The sequence below is a fragment of the Papilio machaon genome, chromosome 23, assembly GCF_912999745.1.
Source record: "Papilio machaon chromosome 23, ilPapMach1.1, whole genome shotgun sequence".
In the NCBI taxonomy this organism is placed as follows: Eukaryota; Metazoa; Arthropoda; class Insecta; order Lepidoptera; family Papilionidae; genus Papilio; species Papilio machaon.
In genome coordinates, this window is record NC_060008.1 from 207,441 (window position 1) to 227,599 (window position 20,159).

At 34.9% G+C, this 20,159-nt stretch overlaps 1 protein-coding gene across 2 annotated transcripts; it reads right to left on the reverse strand.

Moving 5' to 3' along the window:
* Positions 1 to 252: 252 nt before the first annotated feature.
* LOC106711282 lies at positions 253 to 12,289 on the reverse strand. 2 transcript variants are annotated; one of them, XM_014503579.2, is made up of 7 exons: positions 12,227 to 12,289; positions 2,604 to 2,818; positions 2,055 to 2,190; positions 1,608 to 1,741; positions 1,122 to 1,315; positions 862 to 1,007; positions 253 to 615 (listed from the first exon to the last, which is right to left on the reverse strand). In XM_014503579.2, exons 1-7 carry the CDS (start codon positions 12,273 to 12,275, stop codon positions 545 to 547), a joined length of 945 nt encoding a protein of 314 aa, XP_014359065.2. In that variant the 5' UTR covers positions 12,276 to 12,289; the 3' UTR covers positions 253 to 544. The 2 variants fall into 2 exon arrangements, with proteins under 2 accessions (XP_014359065.2, XP_014359066.2); XM_014503580.2 differs by lacking the exon at positions 12,227 to 12,289 and adding an exon at positions 8,051 to 8,075.
* Between the last annotated feature and the right edge of the window lie 7,870 nt (positions 12,290 to 20,159).

Sequence of the window (20,159 nt, forward strand, 5' to 3'; positions counted from 1 at the left end):
ACTACGTAATGAAGTAAGGACGTGATTAATTACTGATAGAGCTCAGACATCTGATAAAATGAAAGAAGGGTCTTTGAATAGGAGAGTCATTTAGTGGACTATACAAACATTCACAACATTCTCACCTTATCTTTTAGGTAATCGAGCTATGGTGATCTTAGGCGTGTAGATCTTAGACGCGTAACATATTATTAGCTGTTATCAGTTAAAAAAAGAAATCAATGATAAATTATATGTTTATGGGGCAAATAATCAAGAGGTATTGATAACTCACGTCTTTATTTACATATAGCAATCTGCAACATTTAATAACTGTATCTTAAACGAGTAGATGACGCGACGCCTCGCGACCTGCGGCCTGCGACCTGCGAGTCAAGCTTAACTCGGAATTGACACATATGCTTATATATACCGAGTGCACTGCGACCGCTGCGCTGGGAGCGCGTCATGACACCACCAACTATTATTATCTATCACAACATTCAGTTTGAGCGCTTTAGGGGGCGAGCCGACGCGGGCGCACGGCGGGCGAGAGCGCAGGGGGTCATAACCCTCTTAGAATCGCCCCACACGCGCAAACGCATATCAGCACGATGCTATGCAGCGTCTGGATACCTGCGGGCAGAACAACTATTGTTAATCTTTTTGATGGTACGCACTAACTTGACATTTGTAGATGCGGTGCCTCCCTTTAATTAGCAGAGGAAGGTACGCACAGAAAGAAGATATTTCCCTTTTAAATGATTCCCCTCACCCGCCAAAGCCACACCTTGCCCATCCTTCCCTTGTACGAAAAGGCTGGGTAGTGGAGGAGGACTAAAATTATCTCTCATCACGCACACTCTTCAGAAGAAATGTTACCCGAGGAGTCCTCCCCGGTGACGGAGGCGGGGCGCGGGCTGTCCTCCCTGATGTGCGCCTGTTCGCTGCCGCGCGCGTACACGTCGTAGATGGTGGCCACGCAGCCCAGCGCGAACTGCCCGCTAATCGGCGCCGACAGCGTGTACCTGCGCTCGAAGATCAGAAATATCTATTACGGCTTCTAAATCGGTCTAGTTTTTTTAAACCGAACGATATTTCGGTGTAAAAAGAAAAGATATAGAAGCCAATCAAAAGCCCACCTGAGGATTTCCCGCTTGTCGGGTTCAGAGTCAGTGCGGTGGGCGAAGTGTTCCCCGTCCCCCGTATGCCCCGCGTACCCCGCCTGCCCTCCTCTATACTGCAGACTCTCGACGATGCTCACTTCCAGCTGACTGAACGCGCCGCGCTCCTTGAAATCCTGCTCCGGCGACTGCCACGAGATTGTCTCGGCTATCTGGAGAGAGCAGTACCTTTTATTCGCGCCGAGTTGCATTCAAATTGCTATAAAACAACTGAAGCGAATTTGCACTCGAGCAAGTAGATCAATGTGTGCGCATTCTGTTGTGTACTTACTTTTATAATCAATGAAAAATGAATTATCATATCGAAAACACACTTTGATTTTAGATTGTTAGAGTAGAACTTCTTACACTAGAATGTATATATACAGCATATGATAAAAATCCAATTTTGAACATTGAGATGTATTCTCCCCCGGAGTTCCATAAAGGTAGAGTTAGGTATACCTTGTGACCGTCGATGGTCCAAGTGATATTGGGTGCGGGGTAGGCTTCGTCCACAGAGCAGTTGGCTTGCAGCAGGTCGTTGCGCGCGTAGCTCAGCCGCGACACCAGCAGCCGCGGCGCGCGGAACGGTGGGTCTGAGTACATGGCATATTACTAATTTAGTTAACGGTAAGCAATCGCGCTTTCCCTAAAACTCGGGATATATGAGGTTAATTTTAAAACAAAAATCACATATAGCTTATAGCTTCGTGTAACTAGCTTTAAAATTATACACGCTATCCTGACATCTCCAATCAGAGGACTGCAGCAACTTTTGTTTGCCGGTGTGGTGCATTTTGTACAGGCGGATATGCTCCCGGTAGCACGGTGACTGCTTGAAGCTGCCGTTTCGACTGTTCGAAGCTATCTGTGAAAGGTTACAAAGGACTGTCGTCCGTCACTACGTACCGACGACAGTGAGCGGTGCGGAGCGTATGTCGGTGTGGAAAAGCGGTGCGTCTGCGGAAACCTCGCATTGGTAGTCACCGCTCAGCCGGCGGTTCATGTTCACGATGCGCACCTGCTGATGGTCCGACTGCGCCAACTGGCGTAGATACATTGCAATAATGACACAAACAACTCCACGGCAAAATGCAATTGATCCGAAAGAATCAAAGAAATTGAATAAATTTTACGGGTGCTCACTCTCTGTGTTCCTGACATAAAAAGACTTGAATAAGTGAAAATTATTACTCATTAATACCGTTAAGTAAGAATAAGTATTGATAACTATTTCAGTGGTACAATGGTTAGATTATAGCTTTTTGTTGAAATACTTAATTATAAAACAAGCATGAGTATTAATTAACCGCACGTGCGGTTGCGTTCATATTTATACCAACTTGTTCATTGACTAACAATTTATCGATTTTATTTGGAACATAACCTGGTTTGTATAACTTAAAATTGAGACTGAATTTTTCTGCTTCTTAAAAAATCAGTAAAAGAGTTTCTTACATCGACGGAGGCACCTGGTAGGGGGAAGACCATGGTGGGCGGCATCTCGCGCGGCACGTATCTGTAGAACTCGTCCTCAGCGCGGTACCAGCGGATGGAGTAGAGCGCTGCGCCTTCGAGGTCGTAGGAGCAGCGCAGCAGCGCAGCGCGGCCCTCGCCCGACAGCACCGCGCGCGGCACCGAGATAGACAGGTTGCGCAGCGACCACACACCGCCTGCACATACATAAGCAAACACACTTTATGGCGGCCCACTTGACGTCCACCTCGCACCCTCCTGCGCAGCTAACTCCGTGCCGCCTTATTATTGAATCTTTTATTACACCTACATACCTAAACAACGCATCACGTAGCTCATTGTTTCTGTTTCTACAGCATCAAATTTTAATATCATAAAATTGGCAAAAAACTGAAAATCAAAGTAATGATCACAGATGACAGCCGCTGTATGAAAAATATTAAAATATGTTAAACAATTAAGTGTAAAATATAAAATAAAATAAAGAGGATAGAACAACGTTTATACATAAACTCGTACTAATATCATGTCTGAAATCATAATCATGAAGTTAAAACTTATCACGTATAAAGCCGAGTCAGGTATGAACCGTAAAAAGTAATACGCGCCGCCATATTAGATGTGCGTAGAAAGATTTCATCATAAAGATATGTAAATAGTCTGAACATTTACTACATTTTATTACTTTCATTCTTCGTAAGCGTAAGGCTGTGTAAGGCTTCTCAGGCGGCGATATCAAACCACATATGAAGAACTATTTCATAAGACGAAGACTAAAGGCTTAAGGCTTTATGAACATGTTTTATGTACATCAAGATAGTGGAGCGAATAAAACTTAATACTTTTTTCCGATATACTCCTAAGTAAATAATATGAATTTTCAGTAATAATATGAATATAAGAAAACTTGATACTATCTGTTGATCTAATAATGCTCGTATTTTCAAATAAAAGTATAAAATAGTCAAAGTTGATTTTACATATTGTTGATACTAAAAGGTACTCAGTACAAATGTAGGTAACTTTACTTCTGTCAGAGTCTCTGGAGGTTTGATCTTAAGGTAAAACATTTTGCAATATCTTGCAAGAGGTTACTGTCACATTAAATGCTCCATCTCTATCCCACTGGAGTTTAAAGACACGACAATTTCTTGGGAAGGAAATACCTTTAAAAGAATGCGTAGTTTTTCTATTTTTTCTTTTCATTCTTTGTGAATTCCATAAACGTATTTTCTAAAGTGATTTTATTAATCTATAAGTTCTCTAATACAGTTCAGTATAATAGTGTAATATATATCCGAAATATAAAGCAACATATTACTTAGTTACCGCTTAATATTTAATAACCTCTAGTGGTATGGCGGCGGGCTATGAACTGGTAACTGAAGGAAGCCAGAAGTTTGTACTTTAATGAGATATGGAACATTCTCTTGGAAGCAATCAATAATCATAGTGTTCCACCACGTTACTTGTTATTTTGTTGCAAGAAGATTAAAAATAACATTTCAGAGATAAATAATTGTAATGTTAGTTCCAATTCAAACCATAAAAATTATTGAATCTATTTTGAAACTTATTACAACATTGACAACGTTTTTTATCGGCAACCTTTTTTATTTCTATCTTCTTAAAGTAAAAAATCATTGCTGAACTCAGATTTTAAATAACAAATAAAATAACGGAATATGAACAGACAACAAAATAAACTAGAATTATAGATTTTCTCTTGGACGTGATTTATAAAAGGTTTACAACCTCTGGAGGCTTTTCTCTTTCGTGGCTTTTAAATTAATTGTTCGCGTAATAACGTTATCTTAAGGAACCACAATAATAATAAATTTCATAATAACTCAGCTTTTTATTTGACTATTTAATTTTGAAACCGAAAAAAAAAGATTTAAAGTGCTCATGTTCTTGATACGGGGGTTAAAATTAAGATGCGGTTAATGTCATCTAATCTTACTAATATTAAAAATGTGAAAATTCAGATGGATGGAGAGATGATTATGAAGATATCTCCAGAACGGCTGCATGGATCGGGCTGTAATTTTGTATAGATGGTCTACATCGCCTGGAAAGACACATAAACTACTAATTTAGTTTTTTTTTAATATTCAGACGTTGACTCGGGCCACAGCTCGTCTGTAATTAATAAAAACCCTATAAGTAACTTTTTAAATTTGACGAATAAAACCGAAATCACAGGAAAAGATATTAAAATGTTCACATAATACATCGCCTGATTTCAGAAATTAGTTCTGTTCCTGTTATTTCTCGAATTTTACATTTGTGGTACAATATACGATAAAATTATTTTAACATTTCCATCGTGACTTTTATTCCATGAATTTTTTAGTGAAATATCCGTCGAATGAAGCACATTTTTAATTACGACGGCCTTTTCCCGACGAATCTTTAATTAAATTCTTGCAACGTAAAAGTTCCGCTTCAGAAATCCGCAAATCGAAATCTTCCTTCATCCTATCCCTCAGTGAAGAGTCTCGAGGACACCTTTACGTTTATTTGCAAAGGATTCGAGATAAGACATCTCTTGGAAACGTCTATTGCAAAGCTATTAATGGAAAAAGACTTAGATAAAAACTGAGAAAAGCGGCACGTATTTAATGAGAACACTGAGGAAAATGTAGAATATTACTAATATTATAAATGCGATGAAATTTGGCAGAGATATAGAACACAGTCTGGAAGAACACATAGATTACTTACTGTTTTTTATTTAATTCTGCGCGGACAACGTCGCGGGAAAAATCTAGTGTAGAAATAACATTTCATTTATTACCGTTACCTTTGCCCGAAACATAATAAACAAAAAACATGTTACACAATCGGGTCAATTTAAAGCAAGCAGCAGAAAATTTCATTAGGCAGTGAAACGGACCAATTTCAACGTGGAATAAAGAACACGAAAAAAAACTCTGGCAAGATTCAAAATAAATTCACCTGTACCGGGACATAAAGCTTTTTTACGATAAAACATTCACTCGCCGAAGTCAGGAGTTGGGAAGTTTGGCCTTAGACAGAATTTACGGCGCGACGGGTACAAGTTTCCCAACAATTCAGTTAGCGAGCGACGAACCGCCGACAAAAAGACGGAGCCGAGCTCCCGCAAGATACGGCGAGATGTGCACTTATTGTCAAGTAAAAATTTTGTGTATTTTTATTGAAAGTAATATTTTTATCACTGGTTAAATAAGTCTCGTAGTTGATTCTATGCCATTCTTACGTTGTCTATTGTTTTGTTGTCAGGAATTTGCACAAGCAAGAATGAAAAAAAGGTGTTTGTTGCTGACGTTTTTGTGTATGCGGTTGAAATCGTACTCCACAGATAGTGTAATATTTGATTCACGATATAAATTCAAATAAAAATCAAGGTAATTTCAAATTCAATATTTTACTCCTCTAGGGTGCTGTGCTGAGGGAGAAAAGCCTGAAGACGTTATAAAAAAGATAAAAACGGTATTAAATGGGGGAAGAGCAACCCCTGAGTCCCCTTTTCACCCTCTCACTTAAGCGTAATTGGTTATTTTTATCCCACGAATGTTTCTTTGTTTTAAAATTTACCTCCGTATTACAGAGTAGCCTCTTAAAAATTTGGGTAAAGATGGGGGTGAATAAATGTTTTGTAATTTATTGGTTGTATATTTGATAAAACGTAATGTCTAAGGGCGTCGGTGGCTCAGGGGTTAAGCACTTGACTTGCAAACTGCAGGTCTTGTGTTCGAATTAATGCCATGCCATGTATCAATGCGTTTTTCGATTTACATATGTACATTAATCTGACGTTCTTACGGAAAAGGAAAACATCGTGATGCAACCTGCCATCTGTGAAGTCAACCAACCCGCACTGGGCCAGCGTTGACTATGGCCTAGTCACCCTTAACTTTGGGTAGGAGCAAAGCCTCTTAGTTTGAACGTATAGTGAGCTGATGATGACTATCAATAAAGGCTGCATTATATATATTTATTTTAACAATTTTTATCGTAAACGTGTTTATTATACGAATCTAACTTAGTTTTTTTATTTGTTTTTCATTAACTACAAGCGAATCCCCGGGAGTGAATTAGTATTTTTGTAACGTAGTAACAATTTTTTTTCTCTCATAAACACTATTACAAAACATTTTCAACAGAATAACTAAAAGGTGTTTTAGCGAAAGAAAATGTCATAAGAATAATTTTTCCCGAAAGTACAATAATTTACAAGCAACGTTGTTTTCCTTTTAGCGGAGCTCGTAATGGAATTTACAAAGGCTGTTTGTTGCAAGTTGCGAATAAATATTGTCAAGTAAGGTCTAAGTGAAGGCAAGCAACTTTTACAATGCAGTTTTCTATACAGAATTGAAAGGTATTCAACTGCAAGATAATCAATTGTGGGACTCAATGTTGGAACACAAAAACACACAAATAATATAAGGTGTCATAAACATTTAAGGGTAACTTGAATAAATTAGAATTAGTGAGTTTTTATTTCTGCATTCTGAAATGTTTTTTTAGATTTGCTCGTGATTGATATTTTGAACATATATAATATGTCAATTTCTGTAAACTTACTTCTTACTAAAATTATAAATGCGAATGTTTAGATGGATGGATGGAGGATGGATGGGTGTTTGTTTGAAGGTATCTCCAGAACGGCTCAACGGATCTCGATAAAATTTATCATAGGTTTAAAACACAGTCTGGAAGAACACATAGGCTACTAAGTTTTTTTTAATCCGCTTGGATGTACTGAATAAATGTCATTTACTATTACTAAAAAAACTGTATTTTTGAAAATTTTATAAATGCATGTTACTTTAACCTTTATACCCGAATAAGTGTATTTGAAGTAATGAAAATAAGAACAAAATTGATTGTAATTAATCCCAAATGAAATAAAAAGGCTCGTTGAGCAACGTCAAAGGCATGAATGCGACGCGCGCGCCAGCAAGCGGGGAAAGTAACCCGGAGAACATAATTTAAAGTTGACGTGTGTGTGTCAGTGTGACTACTTATTTAATATGTTTGTAGGTTTAGGTTAGGTAGGAAGAATCATTTGAGTATGTCACTATTTGATACATTCGTCAGTATTATATGAGTGTATTCTTCAAAATATTGCGAACAAACTCTAGCTCTATTACTTCCGCTCGATGACATTTAAATTTCTGCGCTCGAGTGACACCGCTTTCAGAGTTATGTCAACTCGGTTTATTCTTATTTCCTTTCGCCGGCGCCCTTTAATTAAACACCGTCAAGTTAGTTCTGTATTCGTTTGCGCGCATGTTTCTGAGTGAGTATTGTACTACTTAATCAGATGTAAAATAAACATTCAGATAAATAAAAATAAATTGTCAGAAAAAACAGATTCTCTCTATTTCTAAGCCTTTTGTGAAATGTTAACTTAACAAGTAAAGTAAAAATATAATTACCATCCAGAAAACATTGAAACACAAAAATCAGTCCAATTCCTCTCATGAGTTCAGATTTATCATAGAAACTTGATAACTTTTTTTATAAGAGAAGGAGGCAAACGAGCAACATATTTTACTAGGTACTTTAAAATGTATTTAAACTAGTCATTCGGATAATAACTTTACAATGAAAATGATATTGAGTCATTTGTTTTGTCAATTGTCAAAAACACGTGTGTTTGGTATCAGTAGTCGCGAGATACTGAGAGCTACTGAGTTCTACTCAAATCTACGTCGCAGTTGAACATTTCCCGGCGCTACTTCGTTTAATAAAGTCCACGCTTTGTGTACGCGTATGTGTGTACATCTCGTATGTTAATTCAGACCTACCTAGTTATATTAACTTAAAAAACGCGGGTTCTGCGTTAAAATATTTTGTCCTTCCGCAGGACGTTCATTACTTTTTTTGCTTTGTTTTCTTTTTGTTACATTTATTTACGGCGACTGTTTTAAACTGTTGTCTAAATGATGATGATAAGATGTTTATTTTGAAAGGTTTCTGTTTTCTCTAATTAATTATAAAGTTACGAGTAAAATGTCCTCAATTTTGTTCCGTAAACGCCATTGTAATTATGAAACTTTTTGTTGTAATTAGTTTCCAATAAACCAATTAAATTTAATTAGAATATGTCGAGCAGATAAAGCATTTGAATTTCGATTAAACAATGTTTTAATTATATGTTATGAATCAAAACACAAAGCATATTTGCACGATCCAATTTGCACACAAACAGGATTTGCTGAAGCGGTTTCCGAGCTTAATTATCCCGCGTAAATCTGCGGGGTACCTTTGCATAATTAAAGATTCCTATATATTACAAAGCTAAAGCTGTTTGCTGCAAAACATCGTTAACTCTTTCAGTGAGATGGACCCCAAAAAAATCATGATATTTTTTCCTCAGTTTCGCATACATTTCATCTCGATTTACTCGTGCATTTGGCAAAACACGGCACCGCTTTTAACCATATTTTTTACCCCTCGCCCTCGCAGTCGAGACGCGAGCTTTTGGTCGAAAGCCAAAAAAATAAGAACATGAAGTGAGCGGAACTGAAAGTTGAAATGTCTTGTTATGATGTCAATTGTGTGTATTATTAACCTAAGAGCTTATTCTAAAAGCTTCGCCAAAATACTTTTACTAAAAACTACCGATGCATATTCAATGCATTTGTTGCATTTTTTGTATTCATAAAATATGAATTATTTACCTACATACATAGCATTGAAACAAAACTTATTTTAGCAAAACAAGCCGAATAAATATATAATAAAATACACTTGTGCGTTTATGGAAGGTTTTATGCTTGTACATATAAATTTTTAACTTATTCACCTCTCTAAAATTTGCAAGGTGAGCATTGGTAAACTTAGATTACATTATAAGTTGGAACGATGTTTGATTTGCACAAGTGTCGAGTCAGCGCCACCTGTCGGGGAGTTCGGCAACTATTCATCAATGTAAAGTCCGCGCACTGAAATTGCAATTACTGTGACTTCACCGAGCGTGAAATGTGAATGCATCCGAAATAAACCACATTTCACCTGAGCTGAGCCACGGAACTGTTCTCTGATACCATTTACACCTAATGTTATATTATTTTATGTTAGAAATTGAATTTATTTTTCAACTTTAAGCAATAATTAACTTTACTGCAAGTACTTATTGTTGTAATAAACAAATTGTACTATAATTTATTTTCTTATAAATTTGTATGTGTAATTAATTGTTCTACGAGTATAGAGCACAAACCTGAGCATCTCCAAAGTGGGCTTAACCTACATATACATCTGAGACGCTCCGCTCATGACCTAAACTTATACGAGGCTTAATTTTATTAAAATTGTTTACCAACATACACGCCCATGTTTACGCGTGTGTATGTTTTTATGTGAGTAAGTTTGTTAGTTTTATTGTGACCGCCTGCAGCTGTTTAGAATGAACCAATTTTAACAACTGAGGTGGCATTCGATTCTTGTTCCATTCCGGAATGTCAAGGAAATAATGTCAGATGGCTTTCTAGATCTTAATAAAGTATTAATTTTATGTAGGAACTTTGAAAGTCAAACAAACTTACTTTATGTAATTTTAGTAGATATTTTCAGTTGGAGTACAGTAAGCATAAGCTTTTAACCAAAAATATAAATCTCTTTCTATTATAATAAAAAAATATTATAATAAAAAAAAATATTTAAACCACGTAAAAGTACTCTCCGATTCACATGGCTTAAAATATAAAACCTTCTCTGAGCGTCGAAAACGTCTCAGGGACTGACAGGTTTCGCGACGTCCCACAAATGTTCAACAGAAAAGTAGATTCCTCGACTCAGAATATTATGAGCTCGGAACTTGTAGAATTTATATTTGGTTATATTTCAGGTAATACGTGTACTTGTCGCAGGTACGTTACTGAGATTTGTGGTTTGTGTGAGAATTGTGTCTGTCGTTTTATGTTTTACTCCACAAAGAAATCAAATATTTTTTAAGTTTAATATACGAACAGGAAACAGTATTTTTGATTTTTTATGACTACAAGTTTTTTTTTTAAAGATTATACTCAATTCTCAACATTCTATTTGTAGGTTATCATTTCTCTTAACGCTCTACTATTATAAATTACATTTATAGCCTAGCATAGTGTAATTTGTCATTCACCCCTAACTTGGGGTAGGCTCCGAGCCCCTTGGTGGGGACGTATAGTGAGCTGATGATGATGATGATAGTGTAATTGAACTAATAAAAACTAAATCTAAAGTAAACTGTGTCATTATATGTATAGAGGGAATAATTCGTACATTCATGTGCACTTAAATCACTCCAGGGTTTGCAGTTCGCGGATTTTTTTTAACATTTCCGTTTTTAATTGGATAAAACTGGTGCGAAATCGTGAATACAATGGGAATTTACACATGAGTTTTCGAACAATACACCGGAGCTGGTTACTGGTGAAATTCCGGTTTTGTATTTTAAAGCATAAAAAGTGTTTTAAAATCGTATTTGTCATATTTATTTTCATATTAAAATTTCATGTAACGAATTATGTTTATTTATGTACTAGCTGTCACCCGCGACTCTGCCCACGCGGCATTAAAAAAACTTAAAAAGTAGACTATGTGTTCTTCCAGATTATATTCTACTTCTGTGCCAAATTTATAAAAGATCCGTCAAACCGTCCTGGAGATACCTTCTAACAAACATCCATCCATCTAATTCTAAACTTTCGCATTTAAAATATTAGTACTATATAACATATATAACAGAATGGTTGCATAACCTTGTGATAACTGAAATTACTGAAATACATGTTTGTAAAATGATTACAGGGAAATATATTATATACTCGTATAAACCTTGTTGAAGAACGTGAGGGTTGGATATTAACATTCCTGCAAGTTGATTAAGTGATACGAAGAAGACTGAAGTGCCTGGTTTAACCATTGCTGTTAGAAATTATTTTACCTCAAATTTCGTTAAGGATTGTTGTTTCTATGACAAATGTTTGTACAATGTCAGATAACGAGACCGCGACTAAATGAATAAAACGCGCTGTGAGTCGTGCTAGTGGAAAAGAAGTGTATACTTCATAATTGTTTTTCACTGCCCGGCGCTAAGCTATTACGCTGGACGTAAAATTGCTGACCATTGGTTATGCATTGCGAGTTTCGCTCCTCCGAGGCCGACAATGAGCTCGCTCACAACCGGCGGCTGATAATATGTGTGTTACAAACAACTGAACCGACTTATTTTTTATTTATATATTTCACATGAAATACTGTATTTTAATTACATAGGCTATATTTAACTTTAATTAACATCTGCTGGTGATAACATCAATACAAAAATAAAATAAATATTTATATTACATAAAATTTGCAAAGTAAAACTTAATTAGTAAAAGGGATATTAAATTTTGATTGACATAAACGGTGCCGAACATATTAAAATACTTATAAAAAACCTTACTTTGATAGGAAGTTAGGACTATTTGAAAACATATATATTTTTTCTGTTCAAGAACCGAATCTAGGACAGATTATCTTTATTCTACTAAAATTTCTACACATAAAAACTGTTATGTTAATAAATTATCTTAATGTACTTCAAAAAATGATTAAATGACACATAATCGTAAGCTTACCATCGAGGAGACAAAGAAATAATACAAACAGATGACAAATCCTTTTCATCTGGACGTTTATAATTCCACTGCAACTTCTTATGAATTAGTAAACTTTATTTTAATTTATTTTAAACAACAAGCAAACTGCACAAAGTTACACTTTAGAACCACGTTATAAAATACTAAGCAAGAATTAAATATCTAAAAGAGCTTTTGTATTGAACGTAATAAGCAACATCGGTCGCCTATGAGCGTAGTCTCTTCGTAGTACATAGCGACCGGCCGCTACGAAAGCTCCTACGCGACTGGCTACAGCGTATCCACCTCTACGAGCACATTATTCTAGGGACTTGGCTTGTGTTCTTGCTTCGCAGTATAGCCTCCGAGTTGTGTGTCTATGTGTTACAATATTTTATATAACATATACCTATATACGTGTAACAAATATACGTATTTGTTGATGTGTTACATACTAAATATTATAAATGTGAATGTTTAGATGGATGAATTGATGAATGGATGTTTGTTTGAAGGTATCCCCAGAACGGATCAACGGATTTTGATGAAATTTGGCCCAGATGTAGAAAATAGTCTGGAAGAACACATAGGCCATTCATTACGTTTTTTTTAATTTCGCGCGGACGAAATCGCGGGCGACAGCTAGTATATTTATATAACGTAATATAAATTATCATATTGAATGTTGATTGACATGATAACTTATTTATTCATACGAGTATGACAATTTAATAAATATTTATGTAAAACATTGTAATGGTACTATTTTACATGTATACGGTATTTATCTATTAAATAAATAAAAAAATGTGAATGTAATGAAAATATTAACAAATTGCTTGTTTTAATGTAAAACAAAATATTCTTAAAAATTACAAATGATTAAAACATTCAATTCCAAGACTAAGTTAGTGTTATACTAACATATTATAGAACAACATCTTCAATTAAACCGGAAGTCAACAGAACGCACAACATATACAAATCAAGCATTAATGCATTCAATTTCCGATCCGAAGTGATCTCATGTGAACGTTGGATTCCAGAACGTATACATTATTTTAGTATACCTCTATAAAGAATTAAGATTGTTGATTAGTAACGTAATTAATTTTGGTGGTGAGGTGCTTATTTCTAATGCAGGAAAAAAATTACGGCTTGATTTCAAAAACACGTTATTGGTGACAGGTTTTAGATGAATACGAAATCGGATAAATCTTTCTTCTCCAACATAATACGACTTCTCTATTTACGAGTCGGACTATACTTGTAATTTTTCTTTTATATTGTTAAGATCTTACAATAAAATTCAATACTTCCATCTAACTATCAATAATGTGTACTAACAAATACTGTTATATGTCTTGTTGAAATAAAATAAAACATGTTGTACACATACTATTTGTTCGCAATACAAAAGTGAGATAGTTTTTCTAAAAGCTGCAGAAATATTTAATGATGCCTGACACACTGACATTGTTAATACAACTGCAAGAAGATATGTCACCGAACGATTGGAAACTTGGTCATGTAACAAACTGACGAGAAATTACCAATAATACCTATAATTACCAACTCCTCAATTTTTAATTCGACTGATTAAAGTCGTGGAATGATTCGTGGATTTTTTTTATAAGGTGGTAAACGACCAAACGGCCACTTGTTTCGCCAAAACAGCGAAACGACCGCTACCCATAGATATCTGCAATTGCAGATGCGTTGTCTACTTTTAATCGACGGAGGAGGGGACGCACAGAAGGAGATTCCAGTTTCCCAGTTCTACTTCATCCACTGCCCCTTCCCATCCTCACCTTATAAGAAAAGGGTAGAAGAGAAAGGGGACTAAAATTAGGTTTCCGGCATGCACACTCAACAGACGAAATACCAAATTATTTTCAGTTTATGGGTGTCTTCTGTGTGGTCGTGGTATTTCACCGGGCGAGGCGGCCCATTCATGCTACATCTACCACTGTAATTTCTGGACAGTTTGTAAAGTTGCCAAATCTACGTTAATAATATAGCTAGAAAAACTGTACACTGACTATATTTAGAATTGGACAGTGTCAGGAACATAATATCTCCATCGACATTTTATATGCGAGGAACGAATTCTTTCGTCGCATAGTCACGTCATTAAAATGATGAAACGAAGCGACAAATTCAAGTGCGCTCCAAAATTTAAATAAACATGTTTATTTTCTATTTTTCAAATGTACAGAATTTTCAAATTTCACATGCAATAGGTTTATTTTTTATAAAAAATATACATTCAGTGTTTTTTACCGATCTAAGTAGGTTAAATATAAATTAAAAAAAATAACAAACATATCTCAAGAAACCTCACAAGTAATTAGTAAATATTTCAAAAACCACAGAGACCAACAGAGACAGAGACAGGGACAGAAACAAATGACACCTTACTTCAACAATGTTATAAATATAAACATACATAACCTAGAAAAATCTTACCCTCCTATTAGTAGTGCAAAAAAGGGCGAAGTCAATATCTCCATCCTCGTGAATGTTCAATCCCGATATATCAAGTAACTTCCGCAAAAAGCCATTAGTAGAGACGTGCGTATAATGACTCCTAAATACATTAAACTTGATAAACATAAATATATTATATATTACAACATAAATCAAAGTATATATTATATAATATAATTCTCTACTATCCACGTTGATAAAGATTTATATATATTTAGATTATTTACTTAAGAACTAACTATAAATATGTTCAACATATTGTAATTATGACGTCATTAAAATAATGAATTCAAGTCCCACTTCAATTATTTTGTTGTAATACACGCGGTCTGTGTACGGTGTGTTGCGGTGCAGTTCAGTGCTGTGCGGCGTGGTGCGTTACGGTGTTGTACGGTGCCGTGCGGTGCAGTTCAGCGCTGTTCGGTGCGGTGCGGTGCGGTGCGGTGCGGTGCGGTGCGGTGCGGTGCTGTGCGGTGCGGTGCGGTGCGGTACGGTGCGGTGCGATGGTTTACTGACATAATTAAAATTGAGCACATCTGATTTAATTACTGCTCTCATTATACAACTACATTAATTAAAAAAAGATACGAGTATGATGGAAGTTTATTTGTAAAAAAAATAGGTAAAGATTCTTTCAAACCGTAAAATTGAGGTAGCATTTGTAACAAAACATGTTGTTGATTTTGTTTTTCTTCAAACATTATCAGATGGGTGACATTTTTTAAACAAAATAATTGGAAACTTGAAAACCATAGCAAATTATACGAGATGCAAAACAAAAGACACATTCAGAAAACAACTGAATACAAAATCTCTTCAAAAAAGTTGATACAATAGTTTCGAGTTATTATTGAAAATTCTCTAAATAAATATTTGTTAAAACATATCAAAAGAAATCAGGCGTCTATTAATTCTTGAAGTTATTTTTCTCTACTTAAGGTATCAAAATATCTAATAAATAAAAGCATAATACGATCAGGTGTCGGTAACAATGATAGAAGACGGTCTTTGTTGTCGGTGAATAGCCCCGCTCAGCCGATGACGAGGTGTGACCTCACAGTGGTTTGAAGCTCCATAGTGCTAACCTTACAATTAACTCTCTTGATCTCTGCTCTCCTAGTATTTATATACATAGACACAGCATAGTTTAGATAATGAGCTAATGCTAACGAGCTACATTCACAATCGTCAACTATCATAATAATCAGCTTCAATCAAACGTGTTTTGTTTCTGCTAACACACTGCGAACAATCAGCTGATGTCACGTAATTGAGTAATGGCGCGGATTAACGCCGTTAGATGTTCTACAACGACACCTAAAAAAACCGTAGTTTATTGGAGCTCATGATATCAAATCGTAAACGTTTTCACTTATTTAAAACGAGGACGGCAAAAACTAGCTATACTAGTTTTTTTCTTCGTACATTTGAGAACAACGCCAAGTAAATAACTATCGTAAATTTACTTGACGTGATAGATTTTATAACGATCTTTATTACATTCGAAATTTTACCAAGAAGTTAGTGACGCAGGTAAATACTAAACGAGCGGTAACTGTACCACGGTAATATTTATTCAGGCGGTGGGCGTGCACGTGATGGCTGCACAAACACTGATCTGATAAAATTGTAGTCCACTACCCGCTATACGCTGCCGGTGGATATTAATTTCTACTTTTATTTGCGTTACGTAAATATGCATGTTTAATATTAAATTCATAGTACTACTTATTGATTCGCTTTGAAACCAACAGTAAGATAAATAAAAAATTCACGAATACAACCAAAGCGGTGTAGTCGTTAGCTATCATTGCCGAAAATCAAACGATACTTGTATTAATTATAAATCGTTTTCGTGTTGAGGTAACGAACACTTTTTCTTGTAAAAATGTTAATTAGTTTTTTACTCATCTAGAAAATTGCAAAACTTTTACTATAATATTTAACATTTCATCAAAATCTACGTCTATTTTCTAAAGGATTTGTTAAAATGCAAATTCCTTAATTCAAACAACATAAAAGTTTTAATAAAAGCATCAGTATTTGAGAATTGTAATCGCTGTGAGAGGTTTCATTTCGTCTGTTTTCGAGTTGAGAAAACAAACTCAAACATTATTCGATTGCGTATTTCCTTCGATTTCCGTTTCACTTCACATCATAATTTGGGAAGCTTTCAACCGCGAAATTAAATCATAAGTATCCGCTCAAGTTAAAATTACTCCACGAATAACTTTTAAACAACTAACAAGGTACAATTCAATTAACAGCGCCGCTCGCAGCGCCGCCCAGCGGCGGGCCCGCACATTACTCGTCTATGATCGTTAAACACAAATAAACTATGCCACTTTAGGCTTGTTTTTACGGACTGTTGCCACGATTATAAGTATTATTGTTGGGACAACGTTGGGATACTTTTACTTGTCGTCGTCTTCTTTTTCTTAAAACTAATTAGTCTATTAAAATTGGTCTTCGGGGTCTTTATGGGGCTATTTTTTTATAAGGCGGAAAACGAGCAAGCGGCCACATGAATTCGCCTAAATAACGAAGCGACCGCTGCCCACGTACAACTGCAATTGCAGATGTGTTGCCTATCTTTAATCGACAGAGGAGGGGATGCGCAACAATAGGATATTTCTTCCTGCCTATGCGTCCACTCCTCCGTCAAATCCATTTCCCCTTTCCATCATTTCCTTATAAGAAAAGGGTTGGATGGGAACGTGGACTAAAATTATGCCTCCGAAATACAAACGAACTAACTAGCTTGTGCTTTAACAAATAATAAAATTACTGGAAATAAACCCACGTACTGATATTAGCGTCATCTATCATTGATTTTGTATTAAGTAAAACTATTATCTACCGTTGACTGCATTGTATTTTAGATCATTTATCATGCCTGTCTTTTTAGCCGACTTCAAAAAGAAGGAGGTTATCAATTCGACTGTATTTTTTTTTTTTTTTTTTTTTTTTATGTGTGTTACCGCGAAACTCGGCCCCTGGTGGTCCGATTTTGATAAAAATTATTTTAATCGAAAGGAAGTGCTTGCAGGTGGGTCCCATTTTTTTGTTTTTTTTTTTAAATAACTAGAAGACTAGTAGATTTTGAATATAGCTTCAAAATTTGTTGCGGAAATTAGGGACATTTTTGCTTTCAGCGCTTACGTAGGCTAAACTATAGGACCTACATAAAAATGATGTATGGCGAATTGTAGCTCTTTAAATGTGCTAAATAAAAGTCCGCGATAGCATATATCTATCTTTTATAGTTTTCTCACAATAACCATTTTTTTCTTTAGAAACATTAATTAAATTCATGCCCTATTTCCGACGCTATTATTCAAGTTCAGTATTAACCCTTATGTAAATAAATATGTTCATTATCAAGAGAATTAAATGTAGATTATATTTGAATTTGAAACTATATCATTCTGTCTAATAGTTTAGGAGATATCGTAAGAATAAAATTACGCGGAAACGAAAAATGCTACATCGCGTTACAATGAATAGCACAAATTTGCTTTCTGGGCTTATGTAGGTCAAACTATATGACCTACATTAAAATGATGTATCGAGTAATTATAGATCCTTAAATTTGCTAAATAAAAGTCTCAGGTGGCATATATCTATCATCTATGGATGTCTCACAAAAACCATGTTATTATGAACAAACTTCGATTAAATTGCACACGAAAAACAGCGTCGTAAGCTTACGGCGCTATTATATTATATTCGATATGAATCCTTATCCAAATAAATATGTTTGATGGCTAGAGTATTAAATGCAGATTACATTAGCCTTTAAACTATGTAATTCTGATCAATAGTTTGGAAGATATTAAATTATTAAAAACTACGCGCATTCGAAAAATGCTACTGCGGCGCGGGGCTGGACAAAATTAAAGGCACGCTACGATGTATTAGTTCGTTAATTTTCAATTTGTATACCGATTTTGATAATTATTTCATTGTTTAAAGGATAAGTGGTTATCTGGTGTATTCTAAATTAGTTTTTGAATTGAAGTACACACATATTAAATAGGAAAGTCCTTTTCTTTATTTGTCTTATTTATGTCCTTATACGTATTAAGGAAATTTGTAATTAAACTTCAAATTCACTAAAAATTGAGAAATAAAACAAACATTTTAAGAAAAAAAAATAGCCGACTTCAAAACAAAAAAAACTATCTCAAACAAAATGCGCTCAAAAGTAACTTAAAAAAAACAATTTCAAACAAAATGCACTCAAAAGTAACGTAAAAAAACAATTTCAAACAAAATTCACTCAAAAGTAACATAAAAAAACAATTTCAAACAAAATGCATTCAAAAGTACCATAAAAAACAATCTCAAACAAAATACACTAAAAAGAAACAAAATAATGTCATGAAAACTTCTTTCTTTCTTTCTTCTCTCTTTCAAAAACCCTCTAAACTCTAAAGAAAGTTCTCTTCTTTCTTGTAACATGTCTATATTGTATAATTATTGTTATTTTGGAGTCGGTTTCGGCCTAAGTAGGGACATAAACGTAAGTATGTCTAATACATCTCAAATATAAAATGTCACCTATTTACTTCGGCCGACACCGACTGCGAAATAACAATAATTATACAATATAGACATGTTACAAGAAAGAAGAGAACTTTCTTTAGAGTTTAGAGGGTTTTTGAAAGAGAGAAGAAAGAAAGAAAGAAGTTTTCATGACATTATTTTGTTTCTTTTTAGTGTATTTTGTTTGAGATTGTTTTTTATGGTACTTTTGAATGCATTTTGTTTGAAATTGTTTTTTTATGTTACTTTTGAGTGAATTTTGTTTGAAATTGTTTTTTTACGTTACTTTTGAGTGCATTTTGTTTGAAATTGTTTTTTTTAAGTTACTTTTGAGCGCATTTTGTTTGAGATAGTTTTTTTTGTTTTGAAGTCGGCTATTTTTTGACACTTTGATCTAAAAAATATTAACAATTTTGTTTGTCCTACAACTATCTACACTAGTGTAACAAAAATAATTGTTCGAACAATTGAATGTGCGTTATAAAAAAAAAAACTAAAACCTATAGTCTCAAAATAAACCTGTTAGTTCGCAATCAAATCCCTGAGCTATTGAATTTGGAAGTAACGAAACGACATCGAAAAATAGAAAACGTACCGCGCGGGCCGTGCTGTTTGCTCTGACGGATACACACTGAAATAACTAGAATCCGTTCAATTGTTATCTGGATTTCATCGTAACTATTTCAGTAGATTTTGTATTTACACTTCAGGCAGAAGTGTGCTCTCGTTCCTAACGTGCAAACTCAAATGTAAAGCCTAATATTACAGTGTTATCGAACATAAGCTATTAAGATAATCAGAAATAATTTATCTATAGTGTAGTAACTCTATTAGGTTATGAATAGCAAAGGTGATATAGCACATATAGCAATGGACTTGTACTAATATAACATAA

What these genes read in the sequence shown, in the direction of transcription:
- LOC106711282 (XM_014503579.2), bottom strand. Translation starts at nt 12,275, where the DNA reads ATGAAAAGGATTTGTCATCTGTTTGTATTATTTCTTTGTCTCCTCGAT. An exon ending in TACCAGGTGCCTCCGTCGAT is followed by an intron (nt 2,191 to 2,603) that starts GTAAGAAACTCT and finishes TATCTACGCCAG; the next exon opens with TTGGCGCAGTCGGACCATCA. An exon ending in CGCACCGCTCACTGTCGTCG is followed by an intron (nt 1,742 to 2,054) that starts GTACGTAGTGAC and finishes CCATGTACTCAG; the next exon opens with ACCCACCGTTCCGCGCGCCG.